Source organism: Mesoplodon mirus, assembly GCF_964341445.2.
Source record: "Mesoplodon mirus genome assembly, chromosome: X".
Lineage (NCBI taxonomy): Eukaryota > Metazoa > Chordata > Mammalia > Artiodactyla > Ziphiidae > Mesoplodon > Mesoplodon mirus.
In genome coordinates, this window is record NC_138981.1 from 16,560,362 (window position 1) to 16,574,434 (window position 14,073).

Here is a 14,073-nt window from a genome sequence, read left to right on the forward strand (position 1 = left end):
GAGATGGAGCCTGATGGCAAAAGTTGATCAGGTTCCAGAGAAACACTGAGGCCTAAATCCTTATCATCAGGAGTGACAGTTAACTTATTCCAATCGTGTTCACAGTAATATTCTTTGTCAGACTTGATAAAATGAACCAGGAAAGAATATCAGAGATTCTTTGTCATTTCATAGCCTGACAGTAGTTTTCTAACTTATCACACTGTGGCATCCAGGGATATTAAAATAAAAATCTGTCAAATCATACTTTTCTTATTAAGGGGATGCATTTGCAGGACAGGGGACATTCCAACAGCCTCATTCAGAAGTAAATGGAGGTCATCACTCAAATTCGGACCCAGACCCCTTTGGTCATAGTCCAGAGCTATAAACAATGACGATGTTTACTCTTCCATTTTCTATCGAGAAGAAAAAAATAGGCCTTACCAGAAGGCAGCTTCTGAGAAAAACTGAACTAGCTTACAGAAGAATCAGAAGGCTGAGAATGGAGTTCCGAGCCAGGAGAGATTAAAGACTAGTGCCGGCAGGAGAGGCTATTTCAGTAGTATTTACCTGCCCTAGGATAAAGACCTTCTCACTGCCTCACCCTCTCTCCCATCCCCAGCTCCGTCTTCTCTTATCCAGCCTCTCCCCTCCTTCCCTTTCTCCATGGGTCCACATTAGAGATTTTCAATATTCTAGTGGTTTGTAACAGTTAGGACTAAGAAATGCTACCAAGCCTTTCCTTTGCCATAAAAGAATTATACATACCACAGTGTCCCAGACAAGTCTCGTTTTGCTTTTACAGAATATCTTCATAGTTTTGCAAGCTCTCTCAGAAGTATTCTGTTGTTTTATGACCTTTCTCAAAATGGTACTTGTCCATCCAAATTAAGTCTCTCTTGCTTCAGCTTAGGTATTTCCCTTTATCTCATCTAGTTTGCTCCTTTAAACCAGTTAAGAAAAATTCTAACTTTGGTATGAGAACCTTTGACATACCAATTCTTCCCTAATACTAAACCTTCTATTTCTCCATTCTGCCTAAAGAAATAATTTCAAATCCTTAGCCCAACTACTCTCCAGCCTCTGTACAATCTGGTCCTAACTTACCTTTCCAGATGGATTTCCCACAAGTCCTCTGTACACACCCTAGACCTCAGCCAAACCAAACTCCATGTGCTTCTCTAGAAAAATATCCTGCACTCTCAAAACAATATTGCCACTTGGAATGCCCTTTCCCGTATTATAGCTTCTTATTTATTCCTTCATTTTGAAAAAAAACAGAATTAACCGAACACCTACTATTAATAAGTACTAGAAGGATACAAAAATGAATGAGACAATCTCTGCCATCTAGAGTACATGACTACTGGAGGAAATTATATGGTATTGAGTATCAGGTGTTAAGACCTAACTGGTGTGGGGTGTTAGAATGGGGTCAATGTTAGGATTAAACTTCATGGAAAAGGTAGCATTTGAGAAGACCCTGAAGGATGGGGTCGAATTCTGAAAAAGATTACAGGCCAAGGAAACCATAACAGCAAGCACACAGAGGCAGGAGAAAATGGAGTGTATATACATGAATTCAGATACTTTGGTTTGGCTGCAGTGCTTCAATAGACCAGATCTTGAAGGATCTGGAATGTCAGACTAAAATGTTTGAATTTATTCCATACGCAGAGGAAATTATTGAAGGGTTCTGAGCACAGAAATAACATGATCAGAAAGAGCAATGCTTCATGAAGATACGAGGCTTGTGTGTGTACAGGATTAATTTCCGCCATTTCTAGAGGTTCCTTCATGGTATACTAGGGAGATAAAAGCCTGACTTGAGTTTCAAATATAGGTTTGCAGGAGTGGGGATGCCTATCACAGCCTCCATTTAACTCACCTGTCTGGTCTTTGCAGCAGGTAGACAGATCTGGGAAACTGGCTATAAGTAGTCTGTGACTCTGTAGCTGCTATTCCAATACGGTATTTTTCTTAGAGTAAATCAGCACAGCACCTAGCATGTGGAACACAGCTACTGACCCTAGCAAATACTTTTTCCCTCTATACCCATTTTCAAGGGTCATCAGAAGCAATTTGCTTTTGGCACTATGTCAGCTCTCCTGTTCTCTGCCATAAACTGCAGAGATCATTATCATCTTGACACCCCATGGAACATCACACTTGTTCATGTTTTCCTCCTTCGACTGAGGGACTGGAAGTAGCAAGCACGTCAGATGCCTCAGACACAATCAAGCCAGGGGCAAAAGCCTGGTACTTCATCAGTCAAGGTCCAGTCAGGAAAACAGAAACCACACCAGTTATTTTAAAAGAGAGAATTCAATACAGTGAAGGTATTATAAGACTGACATGGCAAATGGGAAACTGAGGTGACACAGATATAGTGACTGCAGAAAGCAGCTGACACTCCGAGGGCAGAACCTAAGAGGGAGCAGCTGGTGCGGAAATGTTTGCAGAGTCCCAGCAATAACAGTGCAGAGTATGGAAGAATAGATTTGGAGCTGACAGACAACAGCTTAATAGCCAGCACAACAGCTAAGGAAAGAATTAGCCGATGAGTCTGGTTCATATTAAATATTGTGAGAAATAAAGAAAATTCCCTATTGGCAGACTTTAGTTTTGGAATTCTTTCTTTCTTTTTAAAACATGAGCCTGACTGTGGAACAGCCAATAAAATTACTTGTTTGTACACATCATTACAGAACATTCTCAGGTTGACATTCTCTTGCATGCCTGAGACATTTCAGTGTTCAAAGTATAAGCAGACAATGAAATACTACTTGCAATAAAAAGGAACGAATTACTGATACACACAAAAAAGGATGGATCTCAAAGGCATTATGCTGAGTGAAAGAAGCCAGTCTCAAAAGGTATGATTCCATTTATATGACACTTTCAAGAAGACAAAACCATAGTGATGGAGGACAGACTAGGGGTTGCCACGGGTAGGAGTAGGGGGAGACTGTGACCAGAACGGGATAGCACGAGGGACTTTGCTGGGATAATGGAAATGTTCTGAATCCTGACTGTGGTAGGGTTACAGGAGTCTATGCATGTGATAACATTCATAGAGCTGTACTCAAAAAAGAGTCAATTAAAAAAAAGAAAAAAACGGGGGAAAGGTAAAGAAGGCGCACGCATGGCTTCTGTGCGAGAAAGTTTTGCCTTTTTTTAAAAATCTGCTGTGGTAAGGTCAAGTATGACTCCACGGAGCTTTTGCCACATCTGGCCTGAGTTACAAGGGGAAAGTGTCCCTTGGCATGAGACCAGATGTTCAATAGCTCTTTGGTTACCGCACCCCTTAGAGACCCCAGCTGAGGGGAAGGCACAGAGGGTGAGGGAGGAACCTCCCCACGCCTCTGGGCTGTCCTGGGACTCACACTGCCAGCTCCTATGATCTAGGGGAGGGTAGCTGTGCTGTTTGCAGCAGTTCAAAGCCTCCTTCTTCCCTGCACTTCAAAGCCTGGCCTGCTTTTCCCCCACTCATGTCTTTTATTTGGTGCTAGCAACCTTTGAGGGTTGACGCTGAGTGGACCTTGCAGTGACCCCACTAATTGGCAAAGCTGGCCCCAGGGGATAAATAAGATACTCACTGGCAGCAACATCACAGTGACTGTGGTCCAGTGAGCCTTGTTCTGTGTTCTTGACAGTCCAGAGCAGTTCCCGTGAATAAACAACTGAGCGGTGCTGGGAAGTGCGCTTCCTCCCAGCCTGCCTGTAGTCCTCTTTTCCATTCGCGTGGAGACTACTTTCCACACATGCTTCAAAATGCAATTTTGTTGTGCTCTGCACATTTAAATTACTTCATTAATAGAATGCCATTAAACAAAGGGTTGCTGAACTTTGAAATACATAAAATGATTTTGCATTCCATCACCCTAAGAATTTTTGTTCAATTCCAGCTGAGATCAAAAGGAGGGAGATTCTCCCCAGTACCACAGTCTTTCAGAAAGCCTCTCTTAGGGTGAAAACTGCTCCACTGCCATTGCCACCGCTGTTCAAGCTCTGCGCAGGAGGGGCAGATCTCTCATACGCAAAATGTCTATCAATCTACCAATAGAATGGGATTCAGAAGTGAATGAGCACAGTACTCTTTTGTGTGTGGCTTCTTTCGTTCCACATGATTTTTTTGAGGTCAATGTTATACATATCAATGGCATGTTCTTGTTTATTACTGTGTACTATTCCATGGTATGAATACAGTAGTCCACAACCTGTTTATCCTTTCTGCTGTTGGTGGATATTTCTAGTTACAGCTTTTTTTTGGGGGGGGAGAGATTTTATGAATGAACTTGCTGTAAATATTTTTGTGAAAGGCTTTTTGTGGACATATTCATATTTCTTACTTCCATATACCTAAGAGGGAATTTAAAGGTAGACATGTTCTATTGATACAAATAATAAATGCTGGAGAGAATGTGGAGAAAAGGGAACCCTCCTACACTGTTGGTGGGAATGTAAATTGATGCAGCCACTATGGAGAACAGTATGGAGGTTCCTTAAAAAACTAAAAACAGGGCTTCCCTGGTGGCACAGTGGTTGAGAGTCCGCCTGCCGATGCAGGGGACACGGGTTCATGCCCCGGTCCGGGAAGATCCCACATGCCGCGGAGCAGCTGGGCCTGTGAGCCATGGCCGCTGAGCCTGCGCGTCCGGAGCCTGTGCTCCGCAACGGGAGAGGCCACAACAGTGAGAGGCCCGCGTACCACAAAAAAACAAACAAACAAACAAAAAAACAACTAAAAACAGAGGTACCATATGATCCAGCAATCCTACTCCTGGGCATATATCTGAAGAAAACTCTAATTCAAAAAGATACTTCCACCCCAATGTATATAGCAGCAATATTCACAATAGCCAAGACATGGAAACAACCTAAGTGTCCATCGACAGATGAATGCATAAAGATGTGGCACATATATACAATGGAATATTACTCAGCCATAGAAAGAAACAAAACTGAGTTATTTGTAGTGATGTGGATGGACCTAGAGTCTGTCATACAGAGTGAAGTAAGTCAGAAAGAGAAAAACAAATACCGTATGCTAACACATATATATGGAATCTAACAAAAAATAACGGTTCTCATGAACCTAGGGACAGGACAGGAATAAAGACGCAGACGTAGAGAATGGACTTGAGGACACGGGGAGGGGGAAGGGTAAGCTGGGACGAAGGGAGAGAGTGGCATGGACATATATACACTACCAAACGTAAAATAGATAGCTAGTGGGAAGCAGCCGCATAGCACAGGGAGATCAGCTCGGTGCTTTGTGACCACCTAGAGGGGTGGGATAGGGAGGGTGGGAGGGAGGGAGACGCAAGAGGGAGGAGATATGGGGGTATATATATATGTATACGTATAGCTGATTCACTGTGTTATACAGCAGAAGCTAACACAACACTGTAAAGCAATTATACTCCAATAAAGATGTTTTAATAGATAGATAAATAAATAAAAGGAATAAAGGTATGACTTGGAAAAGCAGACATGACAATGATAAGTCCATCTTCCCCAGTCCTGAATATTTGTGTATTTTAGCACTTTAAATAGATATTAGTGTATACAGTGGTTAAAAGAAGAACTCAGTAGGCACCTGTTCCCAAATACCTTCCTCGTAGCCTACAACCACTGTCCAGAATTCTGCTCGAGAGACCTCTGGGTAAACCTTTGGGTTTATCACCAGGAGTTCTCAGCACGTTGATGTGAGCTCATCTGCAGGCTTCTTTCCAGCCTCGCAACTGGCTGGGAGAGTGGTGTGAAGGGTTTGGGCACGTGGGGTGCTGCATTCAGGCCCTCTGGGGAAGTGTGAAGGCCTCGCTTTGCCTGGGAAAGAGTGGTGACAAAGGAAGAACCAGGAAAGGGACAGGGAAAGCCTAGGATGGGCCCTAAACTTTGACTTACCTCATCGTTTTGTCTTCCCCATGGTTGTACACTTTGGTAAAGGTTGGAGTTGAGAAGAAGGGAAAGGGAGAAGCACAGTAGGAGTTGAACGTGATGTTACTGAACATGTTTGGAAAATAGGAGCCCAGTGTGAGCCAGTAGGAGACTTTGGGACATTCTCAAGGGAATAACAGTGCTATGTAATTGTAGCAGTAAGAGCGATATGTGAAGAAGGTATTGCCAGACTCTTTTAAGCCTTCCAGAAAGATCAAAGCACTTCATATTTATGTACAACACATATACACACTCCGGTGAAGAAAAATCTGAGGCAGCCAAGTTCCCCTCTGTCTCACAGACAGGCCATAATATGTGCAGAAATGCAAAGACTCGGTCTAAGGACAACAAACCCCAGGGTAGAATAAGAATAAGATCTCAGATCACCTACTAGGAACCCAGCGTGGCTTGCAATGGACATCTTCGCTCTAAGGTTTTATTCCTGTATTCAAATGTGCCACAGCATCCGTTCTCTAGTAAACATTTCTCATGTTTAAGACAGCATGATAGTAATAAATCAGCTCTGAAAGTCTACTGGTATAAATGCCATGTGGTATCGGTTAGATCACAAACCAAAGCCAATTTTTCAAAACACTTCCTGCTGGAATTACCACAACATTTTAACAGATGTCTTTTGGAAAGTTTTGAAGCAAAACAAGCCCCCATCAGCGTATGAAATAAAACCGAAAAGAAAGTAAACTGTGGATGGATTATTTTTTTTCTTTTGGCAGTAAGAGAAAGATTGGAGAAAGTCTTGAGATCTTTGGAGAAATACTTGTTCATAGCCACAAAAGTGGAGAAATGAACTTTTCTCTCACACACACACCACAAGGAGAAACTGGGGTTTGGAAAATATTCCTTCATTATTCACCAAAGAAATTTCTTTGACAGCTTTGAGTATAATGTCTGTTATTTCTTGTTCTGAACACTGGTTATAACTCCAGCTTTTGTTGAAGGAGTTCCATAGGAAGCTAGGGTAACAGTTTGAGGCTATAACTAATGGGGCCAGCAGGGACAGAAATGCAGTGAAAGTATCAAGGAAGCATCTTTTGTCAGGGACAAGATGACTGGTGGTGGCTGATTCTAAAATGGTGCGGTATGGAGCCTGAGGCCTCTCAAAATCAGTGGGAGGGCCAGAGTGGAAGCCTGGAAGAGGAAGGAGATATTTCTTTTTGCACCTTTCTTCAATGTTTTGTTATGAAAAATTTCATGAAAAGTACAGAAAAGTCAAAAGAACCATACAGTGAACATGCATATAACTCATGAAGGAGATATTAGTTTTCATCTGACAAGTTGTTTATACTGGGGCTGATTTTGACCCTCATCAAAGAAGTGCTTTTGAATGAATGAATGAGTGGTCTAACAATCTTGCCACACACTTATTCTGGGGAAGCCAATGTTGTTCACTGCTACTCGTGCATGGAGTAATTTCCCCCATGGGTCTGCTTCTATCATCTGTTGTTTTGGATGCTTCTTGTTCATGCTGATTCGTCTCCTCCTTGCCTTGTTATCTTTGACTTTGTGCTGGATGTTATACTGAAAAATTATATGTAGCAATAATTTGACAGTTTCTTTATAGAAGATTTTTGTTTTCTTATGCCAGGCACGTGGGGGTGTTAGCAGTACAACAAATATTTACTGAGTATTACGGAGGCAGTAGGACTACAGTTATGAACAAGACATGGTTCCTGCCCTGACAAGTCTTAGTCTGAATAAGCAATAGCATTAATTTAAATAGAGCCTTTAAAGAATAATTTAGTTCACACAAGTTTGATCAGCATGTAGCTTTTCCTAACCTCATCCATCTACGTTAAGGAATAGCATGCTGGGCCATGCAGAGATACCCCAAGGTAGCAGTTCTCTTGCAGCTTTATTTCTTAGATAATTTAAGAAAAAACTGTATGAACTGACTATTGTATTTGCCATATAAAAACCTAATCAGAAATATTATCAGAATGATTTTATTTCCTTTGACCAAATACCCAGGAAAGAGGATGCTTTAAAACACTTCTCTAGGGACTTCCCTTGTGGTACAGTGGTTAAGAATCCGCCTGCCAATGCAGGGGACACCGGTTGGAGCCCTGGTCCCAGAAGATCCCACATGCTGCAGAGCAACTAAGCCCATGCGCCACAACTACTGAAGCCCACACACCTAGAGCCCGTGCTCTGCAACAAGAGAAGCCACCGCAATGAGAAGCCCGCGCACTGCAACGAAGAGTAGCCCCCGCTTGCCGCAACTAGAGAAAGCCTGCGCGCAGCAACAAAGACCCAATGCAGCCAAAAATAAATAAATAAATAAACAGATAAATAAAAAACAAATGTATATTAAAAAAACACTACGCTAAGGCAGTTACTAATTCATGGCAAGAATAAAACCATAGCCCACGTGAATATTATAAACTTAAATACTCTACATAGACAGACCATCTGCAGGGGCTTGAGTGCTTGTGCCTAGGTGGTGGAACCAAAGAACCCAATCCTTCCCCACACGAGCTCAAGAGTACCCAGTTTCAGCCCTCACAAGCTGGAGGTCGGAGCTACTATCAAAAGAGTGGATTGCACACCTGAAAACTAACACAATATTGTAAATACTTCCATTTAAAAAATTAAATTTTAAAAAAGAGTGGAGAGGCTGATTAGCTGAGAAGGAATCTTTTGTGGAGTGTAACCCACGCAGACCTTGATTTAATGATGGTGACCAAAACTGAATGGTCTGAGCTGTCTCTCTGGACTTGCCATCCTTAGTCATTTCCAGGTGTTACCTCATGCTTGTTTAATGGGATGGGGGCGTTTCTCAAACAGATGAGAAATAAAAACCACGCCTCATCCCTCACTCCTGGAAAAAATACTCAACAGGAAAGCTGACTAAGGAGATTTAAGACAAACTACCAAAATTACTATATTAATATCACTAATATATTTTCTGCCTTGCAGTTTCCTCCTGTGTAATTTTTGGAAATCCTTTCATGAGACACCTTTTGTTTCTTGGAAACAGGTTCGATTTCCATGTAGGCTTTGCATTCAGGTTCCTTTTCCTACTTCCATGAGTTCTCTCTCTATTTTGCACACTACAGCGTCTTACTCGAGACCTCACATCACTACCTATGACTGATTCTTATGACAGAGCCAAGTTAGTCTCTGGCCACATATACCACATCTGTCAAAGTGATGGCTTTCAACGTGGGAGCCACAGACCCTATGAAATTATCTTCTTAAATAAGATCTAGATCAAAGTTAACTGGGCCTGAGGAGATGGCATTTGCTTTGCTTAAAAGTTAATGAGCAACCCTGTCAGTTAAAATTTAGAAACTTAGAATAGAATTAGACCTTGAGTGTTCCTCCCCTCTGAAACATGTCTGCCATGGGCTTAAGAAGAACTAGAACTGCATACACCAATGCTAAGCCTCTGATGGAACCAAGCATTCCTTGTGGTTTCCTCTATTTGTTTTCACCTATTTGCACTAAGATGGTAAGTACCCTTGAAGTCCATGGTGTCTGCTTCCTCCTGAGGTCTTGAGCATGACCCTTACTTTATTTGGGTTTCCCATCACTGTTAAGACACACAGAGCTGGTATCATTCAAGTGCACAAATAATTTGTTGAGTTCTTGCAATGAGGAGGCATTTTGCTGACATCATGGAAGACTGAAAGGAAAATTAAACATGGCCCCTGACCTCTAGGAATTCATAATCTAGTAGATGAAAAGACACATCCAGGGACAATTCATGTTACAGTAAAGCAATGCTATATGGAAAGTGCTGTACTAGAGGGCTAACTGAATCCAAAGCTGACGTGGTTTAGAGTTTAAAAGAGTTTCACTGTCCTTCTGAAGTACATCCTGCCAAGGGGTTTCTGGTTACTAGATTAGTCTCCTAACAGGATTGGCTACATGATTTGTGGGGCCCAGTACAAAATGAAAATGCGGGACCCATTACTCAACAACTAAGAATTTCAAGACAGTGACAGCATCTAACCAAGCATGGAGCCCTTCTGAGCGTGGAGCCCTGTGTGACTACACCGGTCACATGCCCATGAAACCGGCCCTGTCTTCAAATACAGACTAGGAATATGAGGAAGGGGCAAATTTTGAGCAGTCCAGAGGAGGAAATAATACACAAGAAATTTTCTTCCAAAGAGTTCACAGGAAAATAAACTCACTCTAAGAAGATAATTCGGTCTTTCCCAAATTAGCAAATGGGATTGGGATCTAAAAGATATAAAGTTACGGTTCACAAAGACAATTTCACAGATATTTTACAGCTACATGGTAAGGATAATAATAATAGGAACAGTAGCTGACACTAACCCACAGAGCTTCTTAAGTGCCCAGATTCTTCTAAGCCTATTATTTATATTTACTCATTTAACCCTCAAAATGGCCCTGGAAGGTAGATACTATTCTTTTCCTATCTTAAGGACAAGAAAACTGACCTTAGAGCCCCTGGTCACACAGCAAATAAGTGGTAGAAGCAGGATTCGAACTCAGTCTAGCTCCAGAATCTGTGCTCTTAACCACTATTTATGCTACTTCTCATAAAACCAAGACGCATTCCGAAGGAAGGAAGGGAGTGACCCCAGTATATTCATTCATTAATATCATAGATTTGACTTAACCAGATACTGTGTGTTGTGTGTTTAATTTTTTCTTTTTTTTTTTTTTTTGCATTTCATGTTCATAGTTTAACAGCACCCGTTCGCCCTCCCCCACTGAATGTTGCCACATGACCCCATGGAGTAGAAAGGTACTGGTTCTGAGAACGTTCCGTCACAGCCTATCCCATTCTCTCCATACACTTTCACTTTCTTCTTTCTTTATGGAAAACTGTGTTGTTTCTAACTAACTAACAGGTATTCTTTTAAATCAATTTAAAGAGTGGTATTTTCCTAACTTGAATTAAATAAAATATAAAGTAGACAGTAATATCCTTGGCTTTTACATCCCCCCCTCCTCCAAGCTGCAATTAAGGCTATGTTCAAGACGTCACCTAACACCATCCCTGGACTCTGTAGTTTGGAGAAAAGAAATTTCAACTTGCCTTATATTTGTTAGAACTGTAAAGGTTCAGCTTCTCAAAGCAAAAGAGAACAAGGACAAAAGGATTCTCCGTCAGCCAATTGTCCCTGTCACCATTAAATAAAAAGTGCTTTTGGCTGCCGGCCAGAGCCTGCAGTCAGGTCACTATTCTTTCTTTGTTTCCCAGTCCATTGTTATTCAAGGAAGGAATCGCCTACAAAATGTGGACTGTGGTGTGTGTCGGGGGGGCAGGGGGTTCTCTCCAGCTCCTGCTCTCTCCCCCTCTCTGTGTCTCTGCACACACCAAACCTTTTTGTTTCCTTTTTGGAAGTTACCTAGGAAACAAAGTCTTTTGTGCTCCAACTTTATTTGAGCTATTTGCTTTGCTGGGAATCTGCACAAAAGCTGAAGAGAGAAAGAAGGTTGCAATGTTTTACTAAAAATGTTCACGGCGAACATCTTTTTCTCAAGGGGGGTAATCATATCCTGTTGGGTGTGTTGGGGGGCTTTGCAGATACCTCTGACAAGGTAAGCAAATGCTGGGGGTTAGTTTAAAACAAGTGGCTCTGGAATCTTCTCTTTAAGGGGACTTTGACAGTACGTGAATCCTGAGTCAACAAGGGCACGATGCTTCCAAATGTGAGAACGAGAATTTTTTTTTAATGATCCTGATTTTAGGACAATATTATTAAAACCTAACTGGAATAAGAGGAAAAAATGCTTATTTTACAGAAACAGCCACCTTCCAACAAATTGTGGGAAGAAATAAAACTAGGCTCAGCAGCAAAAACTAAGTCTTTTAATAATCTGGTTTAGAAACCCAACCCTGAAATCAAACTTGGGATGGAGCCTTTTTAATAATCTGGGCTAGGAGCCCAAGCCTGAAATAAAAGTTAGACAATATTAAAATCGATCAAAGGTTTGGATGGAGAACTTGCAAACATCACTTGGAAGTCAAGGTCTTTAAATACACAGCTGGAAGAAAACCTTCGCACTGCGAAGCTGAAAGAAAATAAACTAGGACTATTTTACTCTTCAGAATTTGAAAATGAAACCCACTTGAATCTTTCCCCCTAGTAACAGTATTTGTATTTTCCACTATCGTCGGTGGGAGGAGATTCTTCACTTTTGCTTTTCCATGTGCATAGTGTTGACAAAACTGCATTTTAAAATGTCATTCACAAATGCCATCATCCTGCAGTAAAATTAACTCCGTGTATTTGAATCTGGCCTCTCAGATTAGGTCGGCTTGTCCTTCTGGTTACGTGTTCTGGAATGTCTCCTGACTCCAGGCTTTCTGGCCAGTTTTCCAAACCTTTTCATAGGCATCTAAATCATCTTCTCCCTTTGATCCTAGTCACCTAGAGCTTTCAAGAGTTTGAGTAGGAATTTATGGTGAGACAGCTATCCAGAAAGTGAATCTACCTCTCAACGGATTAGAGACTCACATCTTTCTTCAGTTTGAAGTTTGGGGATTTCTGGCTATCTTGTCTCTCCTCTTAATTCCCTTTGACCCGAAAAGCATGTTTAGCCTATTTTTTTTCTTTTGTGTTGCTTGACTATTGAAATCATAACTTTCAATTAGTTGTACTTACTAACTACGTCTAGGAATTCTTCCTTTGACCTGAAAGCTTATTTCTGACCTCATTTTTCTTAACTCTGAAACATATATGTGCTTATGTATAAACCCTGATGGCTGAGTCTGAATCTGAATGTACTTCGTTTGCAGTCCCATCCCCCGGAGGACGAAGATACAGATGTCATGCTAGGGCAGAGGCCGAAAAACCCAGTACACAATATCCCTTCAACACTGGACAAGCAGACCAACTGGAGCAAAGCACTACCTCTCCCGACGCCGGAGGAGAAGATGAAACAAGATGCCCAAGTGATTTCTTCCTGCATTATTCCCATCAATGTCACTGGTATCGTTCTGGTTTTTTCTTAGGGGCAGTCGGGTCAGAATATTCCATGTATTAAATATGGTCAAAATCTGTGCTGCTTGGTGTACCAGTTAAGAATACGTTTTGTAAACAAATGATACCTTTTTCATCAGAATACGACCCAGAAGATGTTCAATATGCTTTTATCAGGTTTTGAACATCAATTTGCATATGCTTCGCTGGGCTGCTTGTTACGTCAACGATGGACAGTTTCTTTTTGAAAAAAAAAAAAAAGTCACCAAATAGCTCTCTGGCCATAGCTGACTGAAATAATGGAGAAAGCAGCAGTGATTAATCATATGATAATGATGCGTGGCACTGCAAGAGAGTAAACAGCAAGCCCCAGGTTTCCAAAACTGCAACTAATGACCTGTAGACCAACTATAAAATCTGTTTCCATGCTTCCTTGGATGGAGGTAGGCTTATTTAAAAGATGGTCTAGACTTCTGCATTGATTTGGGGGATTTTTGACCTAAAAAATACATGGATTCATAGGCGAAGGCTGAATTCTACTCTAAACGCAGCAAGCCTGGCTTCCATTCACCCTCTGCTTTCCTCCTCCTGTGTATTGAGAGTTTGGATATTAGTCTAGGTCGAAGGCAAGCCTGTGTGGACTTTTCTTGAAAAGTTTACTGGCAGCAATTGTAAAATCCAGAATTGGTGATCTTAGAATGTGGTAACCTTAGTTGTAAGTAAAATAATGCTATAAAATATTCTAACTTTCAAAGATAGAAATTAAATGATCTACCCATTGGGCTTTCTTTAAGCATCTCTAATAGTTAAATTCTAACTTATTCTTACACTGAAAATCTCAGAATGGCCGTTTTATGACTGATTTCCATCCTGGTGCCTTGTAACTAAAGATTGTATGTTGCTCGAGATGCATTTTGGACATGGCTATTATTAACGTCTCTCAAATTTGTCTCATATAAAGTGGGGAGCAAATGGTAACCAGGTATCAGGGTAGATATTATTTTCTTCCTGACAAAAGGAGTTCTAGTTGATCGGCTGGTTGGGAGCTGGGACTTAATTTTCCTGATGACCTATTCAACCTGTAGGATAAAGTATTCTAAAGATGTGCACTTTATCTGATCTCCGTAATCTAAATGAGATGGCTTAGGGGAGTTCAGCTGTCAAAATGACTCATTTTGGCATCCTCTTAAACTAACTTTCAGTTCTGGGAACATCTGATTAT

At 41.3% G+C, this 14,073-nt stretch overlaps 1 protein-coding gene and 1 long non-coding RNA gene across 4 annotated transcripts in view; one reads left to right on the forward strand and one right to left on the reverse strand.

Annotated features, from left to right (window-relative positions):
• Positions 1 to 14,073, forward strand: part of NHS (NHS actin remodeling regulator) — a 348,600-nt gene that overhangs the window by 322,972 nt on the left and 11,555 nt on the right. For all 3 annotated transcript variants that reach the window (XM_082608892.1, XM_082608893.1, XM_082608894.1), the window contains 2 exons: positions 10,604 to 10,666; positions 12,668 to 12,860. In XM_082608892.1, coding sequence (XP_082465018.1) covers positions 10,604 to 10,666; positions 12,668 to 12,860 — 256 coding nt within the window. The remainder of the gene's footprint in view (positions 1 to 10,603; positions 10,667 to 12,667; positions 12,861 to 14,073) is intronic.
• Positions 1 to 14,073, reverse strand: part of LOC309796032 — a 95,657-nt gene that overhangs the window by 69,980 nt on the left and 11,604 nt on the right. The window lies entirely within an intron of this gene.